Source organism: Salvelinus namaycush, chromosome 2, assembly GCF_016432855.1.
Source record: "Salvelinus namaycush isolate Seneca chromosome 2, SaNama_1.0, whole genome shotgun sequence".
Lineage (NCBI taxonomy): Eukaryota > Metazoa > Chordata > Actinopteri > Salmoniformes > Salmonidae > Salvelinus > Salvelinus namaycush.
Genome location: NC_052308.1, coordinates 21,092,225 through 21,114,901, shown reverse-complemented (window position 1 = coordinate 21,114,901; position 22,677 = coordinate 21,092,225). Strand labels below are relative to the sequence as shown.

The 22,677-nt window shown below is 45.5% G+C and overlaps 1 protein-coding gene across 4 annotated transcripts in view; it reads right to left on the bottom strand.

Annotated features, from left to right (window-relative positions):
- Positions 1–22,677, bottom strand: part of LOC120024796 (E3 ubiquitin-protein ligase PDZRN3-B-like) — a 133,628-nt gene that overhangs the window by 15,458 nt on the left and 95,493 nt on the right. For 2 of the 4 annotated variants that reach the window (XM_038969129.1, XM_038969136.1), the window contains exon 1: positions 15,987–16,055. The exons of the other annotated variants lie outside the window; for them this stretch is intronic. In XM_038969129.1, the coding sequence (XP_038825057.1) occupies positions 15,987–16,055 (69 nt within the window). Of the gene's footprint in view, positions 1–15,986; positions 16,056–22,677 lie in introns of those variants that run through there. 4 annotated transcript variants of the gene reach the window in all.

Sequence of the window (22,677 nt, the reverse complement as noted above, 5' to 3'; positions counted from 1 at the left end):
TTCCAAAACTGTCAAAATATTGTCTGTGAGAAAAAGAATACTAATTCTGCAAGCGAAATCCTGAGAAAAAGTAACCCGGAAGTGATATTTAAAAAAATATATATTTGTTTCCTGGCCTGTCTAACCTCCATTTAAAGGGGTATCAACCAGATTCTTTGTCCAATGGCTTCCTCAGGCTGTGACCAGGCTTTAGACATAGTTTCAGGCTTTATTTTGAAAAATTAGCGAGATGTTTCAAAAGAGGTCAGGTGTCCTCTGAATATTTCCTGCGCGCACGGGAGGAGCTCACCATTTTCCTTTTCTCTCTTAATGAATAGGTTATGCTCCGGTTGAAATATTATCGATTATGTTTGTTAAAGACAACCTGAGGTTTGATTATAAAAAACATTTTAAATGTTTCTACGACCATTTCGGATACTTTTGGGGATTTGTCGAACGGAACACAGCTTTTGTTTTCTCAAAATAATGCGCAACCCAAATGGCGTTTTTTTGTGATAAAAGTAATATTTATCGAACAAAAAGAAGATTTGTTGTGTAACTGGGAGTCTCGTGAGTGGAAACGTCCGAAGATTATCTAAGGTAATCGATTAATTTTATTGCTTTTCACACTTTCGTGACCATGCTAATTTGGGGCTAGCTGATGTAGCATTGAAAGCTACACTCACAAAAGCTTGGATTTCTTTCGCTGTAAAATATATTTTCAGAATCTGACACCATAGGTGGATTAACAACAAGCTAAACTGTGTTTTGGTATATTTCACTTGTGATTGCATGATTATAAATATTTTTAGGAATATTTTTGAATTTGGCGCCCTGCAATTCAGCAGTTGTTTAGGAAAGTGAACCCGTATTCGGTATCCGTAGATCAGAGAAGTTAAATTGGGATGAGCCACTAAAGTCAATCCCCTCAGCCTTCTCAATCCTTATAATGAAGAGGATGTGTCATTGTATCTCATTAGGGATTTACCGTTTGTTATACATGCATTGTTTAGGTTGTTACATAATAGTCAAAACAGTATAGGACAATATTATTTAATTAAAACGTGTAGTTTTTACGTGACAAAACATGACAAAGAAAGAACACTGAGAACTGTGTAGCCTACATGTTCACCAGAGCAAAAATCCTAGACCAAACCCTAACCCCCAAAAAGAACAGACAAAACAACAAAACAGGAGTGAACTTCATTAAGATGTCAGGAAGAGAAGACAGCACCACACAAGATGGGCTGTCCTCCTGCTAGCAGTGCTGCACGGCACCCTGGGTCAGCAGCCTGCCTCTCTTCTCGGCTTATCAGGCCTCTCCCAGAACCTTCATCAGTTCCACTCTCAAATTCCGCAGCATTTGGAATTTGTTTGCTTGTGATTCCTGGACGTGTGAGAGCTTTGATAGGATCTGAGGCCGGGGGCACTTCTCATTTCAGAGGCTGGCCACGCTCTCCTCTCCCCCTGCCTGCTCTCCACAAACACAGGCCAGGGCCAAGATAGCCCACTGTGGGCTCACTGAGAAGACTGATGTCCAGGTGTATAACTCTGGAGCTCATTAGACATGTTCTCTCTCTCTGGATTCATTTTCTGAAAAGCGTGGAATTGGTTGATACGGTTACTGTTTCCTCTTGCCATATTTGTCTCATTCTAATTCACAGCAGAAGTTCAGGCTTAACTGGGATGGTGTAGAACAGGGACAGCAGCAATGTCAACCCTGTCCCTGTGGCTTAATTATGGCATGTGTGCCATCCTGGATTCTGATTCCAGTCTGGCTGTGCTTGTATCTAATACCTATTATAATAGCCCCAATTCCAAGTATTTTGGAGAATTTGCCAACTTTCTATGGTAAATTGCCAAGTGCTCTGTGGTAATACTTGTATCTTAGAATGTGCTCCATACTAAGACATCACCACAGAGCACTGAGCTGTGAGTGTGTGTGTGTGTGTGTGTGTGTGTGTGTGTATGTGTGTAAGGAGGAGGAGGGGACATTGTGCACTTCAACTTTGAAGCGGTTATGTGCTCACTAATAACCAGAGAGGATTAACGCTAATCCCAGCCTAGAGGATAATTGTATCATCTCAAATGAGTTCAATTTCCACTTCTCCAACGTCACAATTTGGCCAAAAGTAATAACTTCCATTTACATTTTGCATTTAATAATTGAGAGAAAATGGAATGAGAAGAGATGTGCCGAATCATTACGAAATTGAAATAATAAAAAAATATTAATGTGAGGACGAGTGCTGAGAGGCTTTGGAGACGTTTGGCAAACACACATAGGCTATAAACAAAAAAGTAAAAACAAAGTTCCGCTGTCTCTCTCTGTTCATTTCTCTGGGTTAGCAGAGTCTTGTCTGTGTGGCCGTCCCTTTCTCAGACAGGCCAGTTTGCCCTGTAATCCCAGTTGTCCTTGAAGGCAGTGACCCGGAGACAAAGCCAGGCCCCTCCAGGAGAGCTGGAGCATTCCGCGTCCCACGGCCTCCATTCACCACCACCCTCACCGCTGACATGGCACGGCCTAGTGCAGTGCACTAATAAAAGACCCATAGCACTTCCAAACATTATGCACAGCTCGCTATAGCGCCGTTCTAGCGAAATCACATACCTTTTAACCCTTTATCTTCAAAGAGTCAAAGCATTCACATTTGTTTGTCCGAAATGAATCTGGGAATACTCTTTAAACTGTAATGAACAGCAGTTAATTACTTTTTAATCAGTAGAAAAAAATCCACCTACTTCAAAAATGTTTTCACCTGCAAAGTTAACATTAGCATTATGCCAAGCACTAGAATCTGTGTTCTGTTGACAGAAAGCAGCAAAGAGTGACATGTAGAATGACTGTGTAAACCTTTCATACAGCCCTCCTTCAGTGAAGGGTCTCGTAAATCCAATGTAATGACAAGAGGGCAGTGAGCTCAGCTCTGCTCCCTGTTCAAAGAATACCAATGAGGTCTGAATCATATGCCATGTGTATTTCTGACTGTCCAGACACTAAGGGTCATTCCTTTGTTATTCACACCCTGTTTTCTTCCATTTCGACATCACATCAGATCACTGGTTCAGACTCTAGAGGGGATTGTCTCCTTTCGAAAGCCTCATAATAATACACCATTTGAAAGGAGTCTGAGATGGCATGAAACAGCAGACTAAATGTTCTGAATTTTATCATTGGCCATAAAATGAGCTGAATGTTGGACCTCAGACATGTGATAGAGATGTCTGTCTCTGTCTCGTCCTGGAGGTAATGAGGAACACAAATTAACAGCCCAGCCACCCTCCCTTAACCTTACTCACCCCCAAATAACCATGGAATGCAAAGAAAATCCAGATTGAGACTTTAGCATGAAGGCAGCAGGTGTGTGGGTGTAGTGTGTGTGTGTGTGTGTGTGTGTGTGTGTGTGTGTGTGTGTGTGTGTGTGTGTATATATATCAGCCTCTCCCTGATTGCTGACCTGCTGCCAAATAGGCATATCTGTCAATTTGTGAGAAAAGTAACTTTCATTCTAGCCCAATACTGTAGCTGTGGGCTGCCTTAAGAGAACTCAAATCACGTGGAAGAAACATCAACAGCACCAAGTGGAGGTGTAGAACTTTCTGAGTATTATTGATGAAAATATTATATTGGAAAGGCTTTACGAAAACTACAGATTTGAGCCAAGGCATACAATGCAACATGTTAGACTTGTCTCTTATATAGTTGTTCATGCTCCAACTAATCTTTCTTAATTAAAGAAGAGTACATAATTAAAGAACAACTGTTTCTTTTCCTTTAGGCGATGCAGTCAGTGAGGTGAATGGAGTGGAAACGGCCAGGTAAAGAAGTTGCCTTTCAACAGTGGGTAGGCAGGAGAGCCCTGGGAACCTCTGTTTATATAGACACTTGTTCAGAAAGGACCATGAGTGGCGCTCACTTCTCTCTCTAAAGTCTCTCTTTATGGTTCAATACACCTCTTAAGAAAAAATAAATTCAGACTTTGAAGAATTAACAGAGAGAGGAAGGGCTGACGTGATAGAGAGAGTGGAGGGAGGCTTGACGGCTTAGTTTCAGGGGTCCTATAGCTGCTTGAGTGGCAGTGGAAGTGTTTTCTCAATGTGGGTTAATTCAGTTCCCAACTACAGTTAATCCCTTCTTTTATTTCACGTTTAAAAATGTTCAACAAAAAAGCAGTACGGCTTGGTGAGCTTGTTAATGGTCTCATTCTGAGTGTGTGTGGTTTGTGTGTTTTTTTTTCTTTTGACTGACTGTGGGGAAAGTCTTTCAATTTCTGAGAGTTAAAAACACAGCAGTCTTTATTTACTGCAGCAGGCAGGTTTACAGAGGATTACAGAACAAATAGCGAGAAACTAATTCCGCTAATAAGCACGGCGGGCTGAAAAAGACACTACTGATTACTTTCTCTTAATCTGATATAAGCATGGGATATTCTGTTATCCACAGTATATCAATAAAATACCCAGAATCACTTCCTTTAGGCATTCTGCTGCCTTCCTCTTAATGAGCTCAACGTAAGGTGCTAATCAAGAAGGGCTTTCCTAGTTTCCCACACTGATGGAACAAGCACCTTTTACTTACAATTTGAACAACGGTTTTAACTGAGATGACTGAGAATTGCTCTGAACCAGGCTGTGCTGTGTGACATTGGTTTACACTGGTCAGGATAGAACATCTGGCCGTGAGGTCGAGTCTGTGTGTTATCCTCATGGATAACATGAGGATGGGAGTGGAGTGTGTCTGCTGGCAGTATACCACAGCAGTCTCCGACTCTGTCTGCCTCTATATGTTGCTGCACAGTGAAGGCAGGAGATGGAGACAAAAGGGGAGCGAGGGATTGACCCAGTGGGGTAGTAATCACTGGCAGTGGGGCTGGGACCCAGGTCTCTGTCACCCTTCACTATCTCCCTCTGCTGGCTCACAGTCACCAGTCCCAAGTCCCTGAGCTGCAGCCCAGCAGCAGCAGCAGCAGCACACACAGGCTCATTTGTCCACACACCCCCTGTGAGGACTGACAGCTGATCATATTTTACTCCAGCAGGCAGCATCTCCTGTTAGCTCTACCATAATTTACCCAGGACGGCTTCATCTCAGATGATATAGTAGTACACTCAGAGAAACAGCTGCTGTGTGTGTAACCCATGCCTTCCTCTCTCAATCATCTCAGAAAGCCAGGACACAAACTACAAACACACCCAATCAAAATAAACTTGTCTGTTTAAATGACAGTGACTAATGGCATCAAGCCGTATCCTGCAGGGATCGCAGCAGGGCTACAGGAGCCACCTGGGCATCCTCATCTCTACACAGGGAATTAAAGCTCTGGGTCCCAGGTGGCCCCCACAGTAAAAGGTAGAACAAAAACACACAAGAAATGAAAATAAGAACACGAGGGTCAGTTCCAATACCATACTTACAATGTGCAGGGATACTGGAGTTATAGAGATAGATATGTTTAAGTGTAAGGTGACTAGGCATCAGGATATGCTCGCCGAACATCTCATTCCAAAATCATGGGTATCAATATGGCGTTGGTTCCCCCTTTGCTGCTATAACAGCCTCCACTCTTCTGAGAAGGCTTTCCACTAGATGTTGGTACATTGCTGCAAGGACTTGCTTCCAGTCAGCCACAAGAGCATTAGTGAGGTCGGCCACTGATGTTAGGCGATTAGGCCAGGCTTGCAGTCGGCATTCCAATTGCTCCCAAAGGTGTTCAATGGGGTTGAGGTCAGTGCACTGTGCAGGCCAGTCAAGTTCTTCCACACCGATCTCGACAAATCACTTCTGCATGGACCTTGTTTTGTGCACGGGGGCATTGTCATGCTGAAACAGGAAAGGGCCTTCCCCAAACTGTTACGACAAAGTCGGAAGCACAGAATCGTCTAGATTGTCATTGTATGTTGTAGCATTAAGATCTCTCTCCACTGGAACTAAGGGGCCTAGCCCAAAATATGAAAAACAACCCCAGACCATTATTCCTCCTCCACCAAACTTTACAGTTGCCACTATGCATTGGGGCAGGTAGCGTTCTCTTGGCATCCAACAAACCCAGACTCGTCCATCGGACTGCCAGATAGTGAAGCGTGATTCATCACTCCAGAGAATGCGTTTCCACTGCTCCAGAGTCCAATGGCGGCCACTCCAGCCGATGCTTGGCATTACGCACGGTGATCTTAGGCTTGTGTGCGGCTGCACACGGCCATGAAAACCCATTTCATTAAGCTCCCGATGAACAGTTCTTGTGCTGACATTGCTTCCAGAGGCAGTTTGGAACTCGATACGTGTTGCAACCGTGGACAGACCATTTTTATGCGCTACTCGCTTCAGTGGTCCCGTTCTGTGGGCTTGTGGCTGAGCTGTTGTTGTTCCTAGATGTTTCCACTAAACAATAACAGCACTTACAGTTGACCGGGGCAGCTCTAGCAGGGCAGAAACTTGAAGAACTGACTTGTTGGAAAGGTGGCATCCTATGATGGTGCCACGTTTAAAGTCACTGAGCTCTATAGTAAGGCCATTCTACTGCCAATGTTTGTCTATAGAGATTGCATGGCTATGTGCTCAATGTTATACACCTGTCAACAAAGGGTGTGGCTGAAACATCTAAATTCACTAATTTGAAGGGGTGTCCACATACTATTGAGATTAGCAGCAGCATATATGATGATTGTATGCGAGCATGCATTTTATGTGTGTGTTGGAGTGTCAGTGTGCGTGAGTGTGTAGACTTCTGTGAGTGTGCATAGACAGTGACATTTTTAAAATAAATACAAGGGTCAACTCAGATAGTCCGTGTAGGCATTTTGTTAGCTATTTAGTAGTCTTATAGCTTGGGGATAGAAACTGTTTAACAGCTTCACCATTGAGAGCATCTTGACTGGCTGTATCACTGCTTGCTATGGCAACAGCACCGCTCTCGATCGCATGGCGCTACAGAGGGTGGTGAGGACAACCAAGTATATCACTAGGGTCAAGCTCCCTGCCATCCGCCTCTATATCAGGCGGTGTGAAAGGAAGGCCCGGAAAATCGTTAGACTCCAGCCACCCAAACCATAGACTGTTCTCTCTGCTTCAGCATGGCAAGTGGTACAGGTGCTGTTGCCATAGCAAGCAGTGATACAGCCAGTCAAGATGCTCTCAATGGTGAAGCTGTAGAACTTTGAGGATCTGAGGGGCCCATGCCAAACTTTTTCAACTTCCTGAGGGGGAAGAGGCGCTGTCGAGGCTTCTTCACGACTGTGCGTGTGGACAATTTAAAGTCCTTAGTGATTTGAACCCTGAGGAACCTTAAGGTCTCGATCCGCTCCACTGCAGCGCAGTTGATGTGGATGGGGGCGTGCTCGCCACCCTGTTTCTTGTAATCCACGATCAGCTCCTTGGTTTTACTGACGTTGAGGGAAGAGGTTGTTTTCCCGGCACCACACTGCCAGGTCCCTGACCTCCTCCCTGTAGGCTTTCTTAGGCCTGATCACCGGCAATGATATCATCAAAGTTATCAGCAAAGTTGATGATGGTGTTGGAGTCGTGCGTGGCCACACAGTCGTGGATGATCAGGCATTACAGGAGGGGACTAAGCACACACCCCTGTGGGGCCCCCGTGTTGAGGGTCAGCATTGCAAAGGAAGTCCATGATCTAGTTGCAAACGGAGGTGCTCAGTACTAGGGTCCTAAGCTTGGTGACGGGTTTTGAGGGTACAATGATGTTGAACATTGAGCTGTAGTCAATGAACAGCATTCTCACATAGGTATTCCTCTTATCTAGGTGGGTGAGGGCAGTGTGGAGTGCAATTGAGATTGCGTCATCTATGGATGTGTTGGGGTTGTATGCAAATTGGAGTGAGTCTAGGGTGTCTGGAACGATGGAGTTGATGTGTGCCATAACCAGCCTTTCAAAGCACTTCATGATTACAGATGTGAGTGCTACAGGGCGGTAATCATTGTAGCATGAAGCCTTCGAGTTATTGGGAACAGATATGATCGTAGTCATCTTAAAACATATGGTGAATACAGACTGGGACAAGGAGATGTTGAAAATGACCGTGAATATGCCTGCCAGCTGATCTGCGCGTGCTCTGAGAACGCGCCCTGAAATACCGTCCGGGCCCGCGGCCTTGCCAGTGATCACCCAGTCCTCTGGTTCGGTGGGTGTTATTGTTGATGCATAAAATGTGTTGAATTCGTCTGGTAGAGAGGTATGGTTGGGCAGATCAAGGCTTCGTAATGGACTGTAGTCCCTGCCACAGCCACGGCCGTCGGACCCTGCATAATATCACCACACTTTATTCCTATATTGTCCTTTTGCTAGTTTTGATGACTCTGCAGAGGTCCTAACGGGACTTGTTGTACTTGTTCCTGTCCTCAGCCGTTGCCTCAGGGTTGTCTGCGATAGCCCTGTGTGCGGTAGCCCTGTCAGTGAGGGGCTCCTGGTGAATAGCAGCTCAGACACATAATGAGGAATAATGACCCTCTAGCAAAATGGCCCCCGCATCTTTGTGTGCTTTAATAAGTGCTTAAACCCCTCTCTCTCTGTTGAGATGGTTTATTCATGACAGTGTATTACAGACAGACACAGGGGACACATTGGGGGATTCTAGGGTAGGCCTAGAATGGTTCTCTCTTAATCATGTCATATCACTACCAACTACATTACCAGTCTCTGGGTTTGTACATAAGGCTCCAATGAAAGAGATGTGTAACCGTAAATGAACAGTTACCATCCACAGTGCAGGAATGGGTTTTGTTTTGAGAAACGAATGCAAACAGAAGTACACAAGCACATTTACTTGATAGCAAGAGGTGAAGCTACCAAACGCATTACAATGATTCTGAATAGTTTATAGGCCTACAATGGGTGATTGTTTTGAACAAGACAATATAAATGTAATAGCTGAGAAGAAAGGTGGCTTGTATTGTTCATCTCTCTGGGTGTTTCTGTCCACATACAGAATCACAGAGTTGAGGAAATATTATGTCCTCATAAAAGGAAGCGTCACACCTGTGTCTGTCTGTCTGTCTTCCCACACTGTAATCTGTGACCTAATATGGGTCCAAATGATGTCAATCTATTTCAGGATACTGCCGGGCCTTTGTGGCAAATGTAATAATCTTCATGTCATTGTTATAACCTCCAGTGTTGTATTTCTATCGGCCTGGTAGAGTGCAGCCAGAGACCACCTCATGTCATTCCAGAGAGTAAATGAAAAATAATGCTTCACAATAACCACTCAGAAAGCAGCAAAACATGACCAACCAGCTACTGTACAAGTACACCATACTGAGAGTTCAAACTGCTATGATACTGTCTATCAGTTGTTTTTCCATGTCTGACACTATGGGTACATTTACACCTTCTTCTTCGCAGTGTTATAGTGATTGGCAATCAATTCTCTCTCTGTCTTTAGTGCATTGCATAACTTGTTTCAGAGTGTGTTTGTGGTGTCTGTGCTGTTATATCTACATATGGTGTCTGTGCTCCTCAGTGCCATCCTCAGGCTTGACGGAGGAACGGGGGACATGGGCTGGTGCGAGGAGGAGCGCTCCCCTGTGGCTGCTTGCCACCTGCTACAGTGTTGAACAGATGTGGAGGCACACCAGGGTGAACCTGCCTGTTATTAAACACAGTGTAGTGGGCTCCTCCAGCCATCCCATCAGCATAGCCTGCTTTGTCTCCCCACTCCGCCTCTGTCAAGCCTCATTACCAGGAGAGGGGGAGAGGGGGAGAGCCATCCTGGAGCTCCAGATGTCATGCTGCTTTAATGACAGGGGTCCTGACAGTGGGTGTCAGAGCCATGTTGGACAAATATTTCATCTCATTCTCTTCTGTCCGGCTGAAGGAAGACATGCTTAAGCGTTTTTGTAACAAGGCCAATTTTCATATACTTTTGATGAATATCAGAATATTTTGAAGTGAAAAATATTGCCAACAAGGGGTCCAATAGTATCTCACAGTTGTCTCAGATCACAAATGCATGGAATCTGTTTGTGCCAATCTCTTTCTTTACTCACAAACCCTCCCTCTATAACGAGCTGTAAAGATGACACAGTCAAGCAGCAGTGAAAACGTTGATGAGGCCAGCTCCCGTCTGGATCGGAGCTTGAATGGGGGGCTTGTGTTGGAGCTCTCATTAAGCCCTGGGTCTTCTATGAAACACAGACAGGCGCCAGGACCATTACAGGCCACTTGTGGAGAGATTAAGAGCCGTCGGTCAGACAGGACTGTCAGACAGTTTCCAGCTCCCTACCTTCACTGCCCTGACAAAAGCAGCAGAGCTTGCATCTCTGCATGGCACTTACCTTTCCAGCTGTGAGGATTGAGCATGGGGTTCAGGCTGTTCTAGGGGTCAAGTTTACATAGAGGGGGGACTGAGACACTCCCTCCCTCCCATACCTAGCCTGCCCTGCTCAAAGCTCTAATTATCTGTACTTCTTCTGCCTTCAGGCTGCCTTTCATGCTGCTTACTAATACTCTTTCCTAAACAGAGGCTTTTCAAAGGGTTTCTTCATTGAAATCAATGTCATAACTGATCTTCACATATTTGGCAGAGTACAGAAGATTTTTTGTTAAGTAGATGGTTTAAAAGACTTGACTCAAACATGATCTGTTAAGCCTTTTTTGTAGCATTTAACTTATTGCGCTCAATTTCAAAAGAGTCAACTGAAGAGGCAAAGAAAATGATTCAACAGGGATTTCTAAACAAACTTTGTTAAAATGTCATTCTTAGTAGAGATGACACTCCCATAAGACCAGAGATTCGTACCCATAACTGACTAGAAGGACAGCGATGCTGTCCCTGTCTGGGAGCAGTAGGTGTGTCTAAACAGTGAGAAAGAGAGAGAGTAGCAGGGAGTGTTGTGGATCAATAAACCCCCACGGAGCTGTGTGTGTGTGTGTGTGTGTGTGTGTGTGTGTAGCGTGGTGTGGGCAGTGTTCCAGGCACCCTGATCTAGAGGATCTGTGTGTATTATCAGTAGATGAAACGGGCGTGCTGCCTGATCCCCAATGTATCCCTTCCTAGGTCTCCCTGATACAGACAACACAGACCACCCTGATCTCTGTCTACAACCACAGCTCCAGCCCCATAGGATTCATTTAACAGGCGCGAGGGCAAACACACACACACACACACAACCTTTTGAACTCTCCCATAAGGTGGCCACATGGCACTGTCTGGCACATGCCTACCTGAACTTGGGCATGCATGCAGACAGACAGATGCACGCATGCATGCACTCACACACGGAAAGGCCCCGAGGTCTGATCCACGGATTGGAATAATGGAGAGACTGAAGCCATGTGAAGATATATGCTGGCAGTGAAAAGACTGTTTACCCACATCCAACTGACACAGGAGTAGGACAATAAAAGAACCACCGTAAAAATAACCATAATGTTCTGAAAATGAATTATTTTAAAGACACGTTGGCAGATCATTGGAAGCCTGAGACCACCCTCCCTGTCACAGTACAGGTCCTGTTCTTACAGGAAGTGACCTCACCTCAACCCCGGCCTGAGGCACACTCCTCAGGATAGTGAGTGAGTGACCAAAATTAATCTGCACAACACAACAATCCCATGGTTTATAAGCCACCGTCCTGCTGCCACTTACGCAAAAAGCCAGACTGTTTTACAGTGCAACGAAGGTTAATCGAATCGCTAATATTTTCCTTTACTGGTAATGTCACATTGAGATGATGCTTAATCTTTTATCCAGCAGAGTGGCCCGGGGAAACCAAGGCTGACAACATCCTTCTTTATTTATTTTGTTTATCATTCAAGTCAAGGTGCATCAATACAAAAAGATGTATCAAGTTGAAAGGCATGTAAGCATTCTCTGTGTGATCGGGGAGGAAACAAGGGAGGGAGGTTGCTGATGGGCTAGTCTGAGGTTAGCTCCCACTGATGAATAGGGTTTGATGTGAAACACGGAGCAGCCGAGCGGCTTTGTATGCTCTGCCTGGCTCAGTCTGGTCAGGTGGCTCTCCCTCCAGGTAGGAGTAATGGGCAAGACGGAGGGAGGAAGGGAGCCATAAGACAAACAGTAGGACTCCACCAGCTAACAGCCTGCTAACAGCCAGCTAACAGCCAGCTAACAGTCAGCTAACAGTCAGCTAACAGCCAGCTAACAGCCAGCTAACAGCCAGCTAACAGCCAGCTAACAGCCAGCTAACAGCCAGCTAACAGCCAGCTAACAGCCTGCCAATCAACAGTAATTGACAGGGAGAATGACAGCCTGGCTGTGGCTGGAGATGGAGAGGAACAAAGGAACTCGCTGCCTCCCTCTAGTACCATCTTCTTGCTGTCATGTTTTTTTGTAGGGGGTTGGTGGGTGAAAACATGAAATGGAGAAGAAGATGGGGTTGTCTGGTCCCATCACATCAGCTGTTTGATTTACCCAAACCCAGAATCCATTTACCATCACACAAACATACCTCTTCCTTACCAGAGTCCTCCAGTCAGGGCAAAACCTTTTAGTCATTTTGAACCAGACCTGCAATGATCAAAGCAGGGTGATTTGCAGACACAATACTGAGACAGGGCCAGGGCTGTCATCTCTCACTAATGGGAACAGAACAGCTTCTTAGGGAACAATAAGGGAAATCCACACAGAGCTTGCTCATTAACTTCACTTAAATAGCCACCATGCAGCCTGCCACACAGCAGCACCCTGCTCACTAAATGGGTATGTAATATGCTGACAACACTCAGCTGGTGCCCTTCAAGGAAGAACAGAGACAAAAACCCAAAGCTAGAAAACATTACTGGGGTTTTGCTCATAAGACTAAAACCCAGTCTGTCAGAGTCAGACACTTGGAGCTAAAGCCTTGTCTGCTGACAAAATCTGTAGTTGTGTTCTTACTAATACATTGGTAGTGCATACCTGCTTTAAGATGAATATCCACTCTTAGCACTTTGTTTTCTATCTAGAACCTAAAAGGGTTCTTCGGCTGTCCCCATAGAAAACCCTTTGAAGAACCATTTTTGGTTCCAGGTAGAACCCTTTTGAGTTTCATGTGGAACCCTTTACACATAGGGTTCTACATGGAACCCAAAATAGTTCTACCTGGAAATAAAAAGGGATCTACCTGGAACCAAAATGGTTCTCTGTTGGGGACAGAAGAACCCTTTTGGAACCCTTTTTTCTACGAGTGTAATAATCGTATTGTATAGTGAAGAAGATAATGAAGAAGTATGTGTACACTAGAGGGAATGGTCATGTTTGATCTGAATAACCCCCTTCTGGCCACAAAGGAAACTACACATCAGTGTATCTTTCCCATCATAAGATAATAAAAAATAAAAAGATAGAGTCAGCAATGAGGGACTATCTACATTTTATAAATGAAGCTATGTTCTCCCTGCCTGACAGAATTAGTACTTTTATTAGGCATAGCAGCAGCAGCAGCTACCGTACACGCTTGTTCCTATTAGGTTCATCTGAGGACAGAGGGGATGTAGACTGACTGGACCTTGAAGAGCCATATGGTTCCCTACTCTACCATTCCCTTTTATTCCTGGTACCCCACTCTACCATATCCTTTTATTCCTGGTACCCCACTCTACCATTCCCTTTTATTCCTGGTACCCCACTCTACCATATCCTTTTATTCCTGGTACCCCACTCTACCATTCCCTTTTATTCCTGGTACCCCACTCTACCATATCCTTTTATTCCTGGTACCCCACTCTACCATTCCCTTTTATTCCTGGTACCCCACTCTACCATTCCCTTTTATTCCTGGTACCCCACTCTACCATTCCCTTTTATTCCTGGTACCCCACTCTACCATTCCCTTTTATTCCTGGTACCCCACTCTACCATTCCCTTTTATTCCTGGTACCCCACTCTACCATATCCTTTTATTCCTGGTACCCCACTCTACCATTCCCTTTTATTCCTGGTACCCCACTCTACCATTCCCTTTTATTCCTGGTACCCCACTCTACCATTCCCTTTTATTCCTGGTACCCCACTCTACCATTCCCTTTTATTCCTGGTACCCCACTCTACCATTCCCTTTTATTCCTGGTACCCCACTCTACCATTCCCTTTTATTCCTGGTACCCCACTCTACCATTCCCTTTTATTCCTGGTACCCCACTCTACCATTCCCTTTTATTCCTGGTACCCCACTCTACCATTCCCTTTTATTCCTGGTACCCCACTCTACCATTCCCTTTTATTCCTGGTACCCCACTCTACCATTCCCTTTTATTCCTGGTACCCCACTCTACCATTCCCTTTTATTCCTGGTACCCCACTCTACCATATCCTTTTATTCCTGGTACCCCACTCTACCATTCCCTTTTATTCCTGGTACCCCACTCTACCATTCCCTTTTATTCCTGGTACCCCACTCTACCATTCCCTTTTATTCCTGGTACCCCACTCTACCATTCCCTTTTATTCCTGGTACCCCACTCTACCATTCCCTTTTATTCCTGGTACCCCACTCTACCATTCCCTTTTATTCCTGGTACCCCACTCTACCATTCCCTTTTATTCCTGGTACCCCACTCTACCATTCCCTTTTATTCCTGGTACCCCACTCTACCATTCCCTTTTATTCCTGGTACCCCACTCTACCATTCCCTTTAATCATGGTCTTGGTGACCAGAGCACAAGTCCCAGGCTGTACAATGTCCAAGTGATCTTCTTCAACGTCGGTATTACAGTATACTGGAACAGAAGTAACTACCTTTCATAAAAAACAGAAATGTGTGCTTGAAGGCTAGTATTACATTTATTTTCTGAAGGCTATATCTTCTCCATACAAATCAAGGGTGCTTTTTACCCCCTCACAGCCTCAGTTTGTCGGGGCATGGACTCTACAAGGTGTCAAAAGCGTTCCACAGGGATGCTGAACCATGTTGACTCCAATACTTCCCACAGATGTGTCAAGTTGGCTGGATGTCCTTTGGGTGGTGGACCATTCTTGACACACAGTAAACTGTTGAGCATGAAAAACCCAGCAGCGTTGCAGTTCTTGACACAAACCAGTGTGCCTGGCACCTATTACCATACCCTGTTCAAAGGCACTTCAATCGTTTGTCTTCCCCATTCACCCTCTGAATGGCACACATACACAATCCATGTCTCAATTGTCTCAAGGCTTAAAAATCCTTCTTGAACCTGTCTCCTCCCCTTCATCTACACTGATTGAAGTGGATTTAACAGGTGACATCAATAAGGGATCATAGCTTTCACCTGGTCAGTCTATGTAATGGAAAGAGAAGGTGTTCTTAATGTTTTGTATACTCATTGTATCTAAACATAGGGACACGGGATGATTCATTCCTCATTGATAAATTAACTTTGTTCAAAACAACAAACAATTGTTTACATGAATCAAATACCTATACAACACTTCTTGTCTATTATCATAGTGAAACATCTGCAGTCTAAGCACTTTAGTGTTAAACAAATTTTAAACGGAAGTGAACGAGGGGTTAAAGTCAGAAGTGGCTGAGTCGGGAGTCACTTGACAATGAGGTGGGTTATGATCAGCACACACTAACAGACACATTCAGAGAGCTGTCAGCTCTCCCTCAGTCCTCCTTTATCAAGACCTCCTCACCACCGCTCCGTGACCTCGCGCCCAGAGTTCACACGACTGCAACACCAGTGGGGATCCAGCTTGCCAGCCAGGCAGCCACAACAGCACTCTACTACACTACTATACTCCAACCCTGTCACTCAATCTGCCCTAGCCACACTGGCATCAAACCAACAGAGGCCAATGCAAAGAAAAAACACCAAACTACAACACAAAGCCAACACATCTACAACCTCTACAACCACATCAAACTGAATCCCAGCTAGTGAATAAATCAGTACTTACAAGACGTAATGCAAAAGTATGACCTTGAATCACCACATTCAATACATTAACTTTGCAGTAGACAACGAAACATCTGTAGAACCTCTACACTTTGAGTTGACATCAGCAGTGATTCAACAGCCCTGAAAGTTCAGCTGTTCAGAAGAGGGCAGAAGTGGCTTGGTTACATTACCTGGCAGACTTCATAGAGTAGTTTGTATTGCTCCTCAGGCTTCTGCAGGGTACAGAGGCTGCATCCCATGGTGGAGGAATCTCACCATACAGTCTTGCTCTCCAGTCAGCCAGGCAAGTTGTCTCTCTCTCTGGGCTGCTGGCTCACATGGAGCTGCTGACCAGGCTGCTCCGTCTCGCAAACTCACCCAGGAAATAGCTGAAAGGATTTACATGAAGGCAGTGCAGCCAGTCATGCACGCGTGTCCGAGTAGGAGTAAGCACGCTCTACTCTCAGTCTGTCTCTCACTAACTCACTCCCTCCCTCACTCTGAGCCAGCGCCTCTCCTCACCCCATATACACCCCCTCATGCATATTAAGCAGCCGCTCATTGAATAATCATGAGGGACTGCCCCAATACGATGGGGTGAGCTAACCGCAGACTATGCCAGTGGAAGTTTTATTAATTAACAATAATTACGCCTATTGTGCTGGGGACAAAATGAGTGACATGGAGGCTTTTTGTAGTCACTGCAAACAAACATGATTTCCTCTTATGGGAGCAAGGAGATCTTGTCAGTCTTAATTATTCCAGGAATTTCATTTGAATGCTTTAGCATTGTGACAATGAGCCCAGTCCCATGTGCACAGAGCCACATAAAGGCATCCATCTCCAATGTCGAATTAGACACAAAGTCCACAGAAATGCTCTATAGCTTTTTCACAAAAGAGATTGACATAAAACAAAAGAGTAGAGGGAATTTTAAATGTTTCATGCCCTGGGTTCAATTTAGGCTTTTTTTCACCATGACCTTTGTCACATTCTTTCTTAGGAAAAGCCAAACTATTCTTTCTCCTATTGGGTGGGCAGACGGACAAACAAACAAACAAATCAAATGTTTACGCTTCCTAAAACAGAGGGAAGCTTCAGCCAATGGAGCCACTGATGGTAAGTGACATGCCATTCTCTGCATCCTCGGTGGCGTTGCCACGCTAAGTCAAAGGCTGCCCTTTCCAGCACCTGAGCTGACAATGGCTACGGCTCCAGTGTGCCAGACCTGGCATGGGTCTTGGTACCCGCTCCGGTGCCATGCAGCCATCCAAACTGTAATGCCAATTAGGGTTAGATAGTGGGGCGTCGGGTGGCCCTGCTTATTTTGATAAGGGGTGGCAGTGCCCTCCCAGAAACAGAGTGCCACTGTCGTACCCCCTCCGCCTCTGCTCCACTCACGCAGTTAGTGACACATCAGTCCGTCAAGGATGATGTCACTTGGCAGTCAGTGATCATCAAGGCCTATGTTGGGGAGTCCTGGGAGAAGGGTAACCCGCCGCTCACGTCAGTACACTGGCAAAGGTTAATAACCTATTGAGACAAATTATGTAATGAAATGACGGATTGCGTGATAAGTGCAGGTAGCCTAGCGTTTAAGAGCGTTGGGCCAGTAACTGCAAGGTTGCTGGTTTGAATCCCCAAGCTGTCTGGGTAAAACATTTGTCGATGTGCACTTGAGCAAGGCACTTAACCCAATAAAAGAAGAAAAAAATTAAATAGATTTATTTTTCGTCTCTCTGTGTTTCATATTTTTCCATTTCGGCAACATGAAAGAGAGGAGGATGGCATTGATATACACACACACACAAACAGAAATCAGTACCATGGACAGACACATGACATTTAGCTTACATTGATTGGACTAAATTGTTTTTGGAATCTTTTAGTTGTCACTCTATTAGACTAAGCAGAGGTGATTTGATGATGTTGAAATGGTCCGGTAATAGTGGAGCCAGCTCCTGTTTTTGCGATTTGCAGTAACTCTCCTGTGTCCGAAATCAATGGTTGTTTAGTAGTCCAAAAATGTCAGAGACATTAACTTGATTGACCATGTTTTCGTAACATGCAATTTGCTTAGTGGACTCCACCGGACAGAGGTTGCTCTCTGGTTTTATGATGAAACAAAGCTGTGGTTAAATTTATTCTGCCACTGTGGCTTCTTATTGTCTCAGCCTTAGGTCTATATATCACGGTGTCAAGGCATATGAACTAACAGGTTATAGATCAAACAACGCAATTATCACAACACATAGGTTGTAATTATGGCTTTTACTTGCTTGGCTTCCCCAGTGAGTTTAACCACACACCGCTACTGGCTCCTACAGGGTCGTCATTCCTGCGTCTGTCAGATGTGGGGGTTATCACAAAAGGACATTATTTCAGACACTGGTAAACAGTGCCCCAGCCCATATCCCATGTCCTCTCTGCTCTCATTCATAGAGCATGCTTGGTTGTATTCATACCGGTCTACATCACATGGCTGGCTGTGTCCCTGATGTGATAGCTGGTGTTGATAGTGGTACATGAGCACTGTGCAGGGTGTTTCCGCAGGCCAGATGTTTCCACCAATCCCTATCTGTCTGTCAGCATTGCTTCCCTCACCACTACCTCCCAGGCCTGCTCCACCATGAGCACTGGCATAGCCTAACGTAGCATCCCAGGCCTGCTCCACCATGAGCCCTGGCATAGCCTAACGTAGCATCCCAGGCCTGCTCCACCATGAGCCCTGGCCTAGCCTAACGTAGCATCCCAGGCCTGCTCCACCATGAGCCCTGGCATAGCCTAACGTAGCATCCCAGGCCTGCTCCACCATGAGCACTGGCATAGCCTAACGTAGCATCCCAGGCCTGCTCCACCATGAGCCCTGGCCTAGCCTAACGTAGCATCCCAGGCCTGCTCCACCATGAGCCCTGGCATAGCCTAACGTAGCATCCCAGGCCTTCTCCACCATGAGCCCTGGCATAGCCTAACGTAGCATCCCAGGCCTGCTCCACCATGAGCCCTGGCATAGCCTAACGTAGCATCTCAGGCCTGCTCCACCATGAGCCCTGGCATAGCCTAACGTAGCATCTCAGGCCTGCTCCACCATGAGCCCTGGCATAGCCTAACGTAGCATCTCAGGCCTGCTCCACCATGAGCCCTGGCATAGCCTAACGTAGCATCTCAGGCCTGCTCCACCATGAGCCCTGGCATAGCCTAACGTAGCATCTCAGGCCTGCTCCACCATGAGCACTGGCATAGCCTAACGTAGAATCCCAGGCCTGCTCCACCATGAGCCCTGGCATAGCCTAACGTAGCATCTCAGGCCTGCTACACCATGGGCCATGGCGTAGCCTAATGTAGCATCCCAGGCCTGCTCCACCATGAGCCCTGGCATAACCTAACATAGCATCTCAGGCCTGCTCCACCATGAACCATGGCATAGCCTAACGTAGCATCCCAGGCCTGCTCCACCATGAGCACTGGCATAGCCTAATGTAGCAGGTGTAGAAAGACACCTGAGTGGAGTTCCCACTTCCCTTTTTCAGAGGAAATGGAGGTTAAGTTGAAAATACCGTATCCATTAAAACCGGATGTTAGCATTTTCTGGCTACTCACATAGGCTAGCCTTGGCACTGCTCCAAGGGATCCTCCTTCAGAGCAAGACAACTTCCTCCGGTGTTCATTCCATTCTATAGGATCCAGCCCTAGCCTTATCCATCTGCAGAGGTTTAACCATTGGAGGACTGGCAATGAATAATCATCCCTTTTCCCACCACGTTAGTTTTGAAACACCCAGCACGCCTTAACAACAGAAACAATATGATAGTATTACAGAGCTGATACTCAGGAAAACCTGTCACAGGCAAATTAAGGATGAGCTATATTTGCAGGAACTGTTATTATAATCAGTATTATAGTGTGTAGTCCAACAGCTTGTATTTAGTCCCAGTGGTCAGTGTGCTGATAGCCAGGCTTTACTGGAGCGGAGGCTACGCTCAGTGTAGTTGATCACCATGACAGCCAGTGCTATGCTAGTCTTAGCCACAGTGTTGGCCTGCCTGGGGCTGGAATGAATGGAGCAATCTAGAGAGAGAGCACACTCTCTATGCATCTCTTTCACACTATATTCAAGAATATTCAAGAACAAAGAGCACACACTCAATCTCATATAGGAACACCTGAAAGAGCAGAGAGAGCCAGAGAGATATTCACACTGGAGATTGAACCACATGACTGACAAAGAAACAATATGGATGGGATAAAGTACAGTTGAAGTTGGAAGTTTACATACACCTTAGCCAAATACATTTAAACTCAGTTTTTCACAATTCCTGACATTTAATCCTAGTAAAAATTCCCTGTTTAATGTCAGTTAGGATCACCAATTTATTTTAAGAATGTGAAATGTCAGAATAATAGTAGAGAGAATGATTTATTTCAGCTTTTATTTCTTTCATCACATTCCCAGTGGGTCAGAAGTTTACATACACTCAATTAGTATTTGGTAGCATTGCCTTTAAATTGTTTAACTTGGGTCAAACATTTCGGATAGCCTTCCACAAGCTTCCCACAATAAGTTGGGTGAATTTTGGCCCATTCCTCCTGACAAAGCTGGTGTAACTGAGTCAGGTTTGTAGGCCTCCTTGCTCACACAAGCTTTTTCAGTTCTGCCCACAAATGTTCGATGGGATTGAGGTCAGGGCTTTGTGATGGCCACTCCAATACCTTGACTTTGTTGTCCTTAAGCCATTTTGTCACAACTTTGGAAGTATGCTTGGGGTTATTGTACATTTGGAAGACCCAAGCTTTGGAAGACCCAAGCTTTAACTTCCTGACTGATGTCTTGAGATGTTGCTTCAATATATCCACATACTTTTCCTCCCTCATGATGCCATCTATTTTGTGAAGTGCACCAGGCCCTCCTGCAGCAAAGCACCCCCACAACATAATGCTGACATCCCCGTGCTTCACGGTTGGGATGATGTTCTTTGGCTTGCAAGCCTCCCCTTTTCACTCCAAATATAACGATGGTCATTATGGCCAAACAGTTCTATTTTTGTTTCATCAGACCAGAGGACATTTCTCCAAAAAGTACACTCTTTGCCCCCCATGTGCAGTTGCAAACCGTAGTCTGGCTTTTTTATGGCGGTTTTGGAGCAGTGGCTTCTTCCTTGCTGAGCAGCCTTTCAGGTTATGTCGATATAGGACTCGTTTTACTGTGGATATAGATACTTTTGTACCTGTTTCCTCCAGCATCTTCACAAGATCCTTTGCTGTTGTTCTGGGATTGATTAGCACTTTTCACACCTAAGTACGTTCATCTCTAGGAGACAGAATGTGTCTCCTTCCTGAGCGGTATGACGGCTGCGTGGTCCCATGGAGTTTATACTTGCATACTATTGTTTGTACAGATGAACATGTGTTCAGGTGTTTGGAAATTGCTCCCAAGGATGAACCAGACTTGTGGAGGTCCACAATTTTTTTCAGAGTTCTTGGATAATTTCTTTTGATTTTCCCATGATGTCAAGCAAAGAGGCACTGAGTTTGAAGCTAGGCCTTGAAATACATCCGCAGGTAAACCTCCAATTGACTCAAATTATGTCAATTAGTATATCAGAAGCATCTAAAGCCATGACATCATTTTCTGGAATTTTCCAAGCTGTTTAAAGGCACAGTGAACTTAGTGTATGTAAACTTCTGACCCACTGGAATTGTGATACAGTGAATTATAAGTGAAATAATCTGTCTGTAAACAATTATTGGAAAAATTACTCGTGTCAAGCACAAAGTAGATGTTCTAACCGACTTGCCAAAACCATAGTTTGTTAACAAGAAATGTGTGGAGTGGTTGAAAAACGAGTTTTAATGACTCCAACCAAACTGTATGTAAACTTCCCACTTCAACTGTATGTAGACTTGATTAATTAATCACAAAAATGTGACAATGAAAATAATAGCCTAATAACCTGTCTGTCACGCCCTGATCTGTTTCACCTGTCCTTGTGCTTGTCTCCACCCTCCTCCAGGTGTCGGCCATCTTCCCCATTATCCCCTGGGTACTTATACCTGTGTTCTCTGTTGCCAGTTCGTCTTGTTTGTCAAGACAACCAACGTTTTGTCTCAGCTCCTGCTTTCCCGAGTCTCTCTTTGGACGGGCGGTCTATAGGCCGGGTCACCCACCATACCACCTCCATCAACCTACGAGTGTCGGGGAACCACAGTGAGACGATCCAATTTCTGCTAATTGAGTCTCTGCAGGTTCCTGTGGTGTTGGGATTCTTTTGGCTCCAGCGACACAATCCCTTGATTGACTGGGCTACTGGAGCCATCGTGGGCTGGAGCCCGTTCTGCCAGGCTCATTGCCTGAAATCAGCTCTGCCTGCCCTGGGACGTCTTCCTGGGGGCTTGGAAATTGCCCCGAACCTCTCCACCATTCCCTCGGAGTACCAGGACCTCCGGGAGGGGTTCATTAAGGCCCGGGCTACTTTGCTTCTGCAACACCGACCGGTACACAAGGATGTTAAGCCGGATGCGCTGGCACGTCGCTATAATCCCCGCGGCTACACCCCCGGAAGCCGAGACCTTTTCACCTATTCCAAAATCATTAGCTCCTCTGCTGTTCGTCCTCTGTTGCCCCGTACCCTCCGTATACTTCCTACTTGTCATGTGTCTTGATGTAAATTCATGTCTCACAGCCCTTTGTCTCCTGTCTCAGCTCCTGCTTTCCCCAGTCGCTCCTTTTCTCGCTCTTCTGGTTTTGACCTTTGCCTGTCCTGACTCTGAGCCCGACTGCCTGACCACTCTGCCTGCCCCTGACTGAGTCTGCCTTCCGTCTGGTGCCTTTGCCCCTACTCTGGATTACTGACCCCTGCCTGCTGTGACCTGTCGTTTGCCTGC